The following is an 839-nucleotide window of genomic DNA, read 5'->3' as shown; positions in this document are numbered from 1 at the left end:
TTGAAGAATGATTATAATTAATGTTTCTCCGTTACAATTACAGCACCATGAATTTTCCAAATTTAATTTTTCATCAAATATGAGGATCTAACTTCTCCAACATACATGTAGATGTACTTTTAAAAACTTAATCGTTTTAACCATGCGAAATAAAGTTGATTAGCATGCCTGCTCGAAAAAAAAACACCGGAAAATCATGCAAAAATTCCCTTCGCCGGAAAAACATGATATTTGATCACATGACCCGGACACATCGTACTGATAATTGTAAGGGAAATAAACAAACGTAATTATTTTTTGAAAATCAAGAGAGAGAAATAATATTGAAATACTGTACTTCATCTCCAGACATGCTTCATACAGCGGGGGAGATGAAACGGTGTCTCCTCTTTCATTCTGTATTATTCATTGTGACCCTGTTTGTGACAGGTAATTTACAATTGTCTTCTTTAGTGATGAGAAAAACGTTCCAGAATGCAATTATCTTTATAGATCAGAATTTTTATTCAAACTAACAAAATATAGGGCTCATGGTGGGTGTGACCGGTCGACAGGGGATGTTTACTCCTCCTAGGCACCCGATCCCACCTCTTGATAGGGGTCCGTTTTTGACCAAATCATAATTATGTAATCCTCATAGGAGTTATGAAATTGCTTACTGTTCATCATATTCACCTTTTCACTATGGTAAATTATGCGAATTCATTTCGAAGGTGTACCCGGATGTCGTGTGATGTAGAAGAGAAATTATCTATATTCAAAATTTAGTGATATGATGTACATGTACATATATATAGAATATTTGAAAGCGTGTTTAACTGAATTGCAAGTCGATGTTT

At 34.3% G+C, this 839-nt stretch overlaps 1 protein-coding gene across 2 annotated transcripts in view; it reads left to right on the top strand.

Moving 5' to 3' along the window:
- Positions 1-255: 255 nt before the first annotated feature.
- Positions 256-839, top strand: part of LOC125679049 (uncharacterized) — a 22,269-nt gene continuing 21,685 nt past the window's right edge. The window contains exon 1 of one of the 2 annotated variants that reach the window (XM_048917956.2): positions 256-429. In XM_048917956.2, the coding sequence (XP_048773913.2) occupies positions 351-429 (79 nt within the window). In that variant the 5' untranslated portion in view covers positions 256-350. The remainder of the gene's footprint in view (positions 430-839) is intronic. The other variant, XM_048917957.2, reaches the window with a different exon arrangement.

Source organism: Ostrea edulis, chromosome 2 (genome assembly GCF_947568905.1).
Source record: "Ostrea edulis chromosome 2, xbOstEdul1.1, whole genome shotgun sequence".
In the NCBI taxonomy this organism is placed as follows: Eukaryota; Metazoa; Mollusca; class Bivalvia; order Ostreida; family Ostreidae; genus Ostrea; species Ostrea edulis.
Note: the sequence above shows the minus strand (reverse complement) of the source record. Positions and strands in the feature narration are given on the sequence as shown.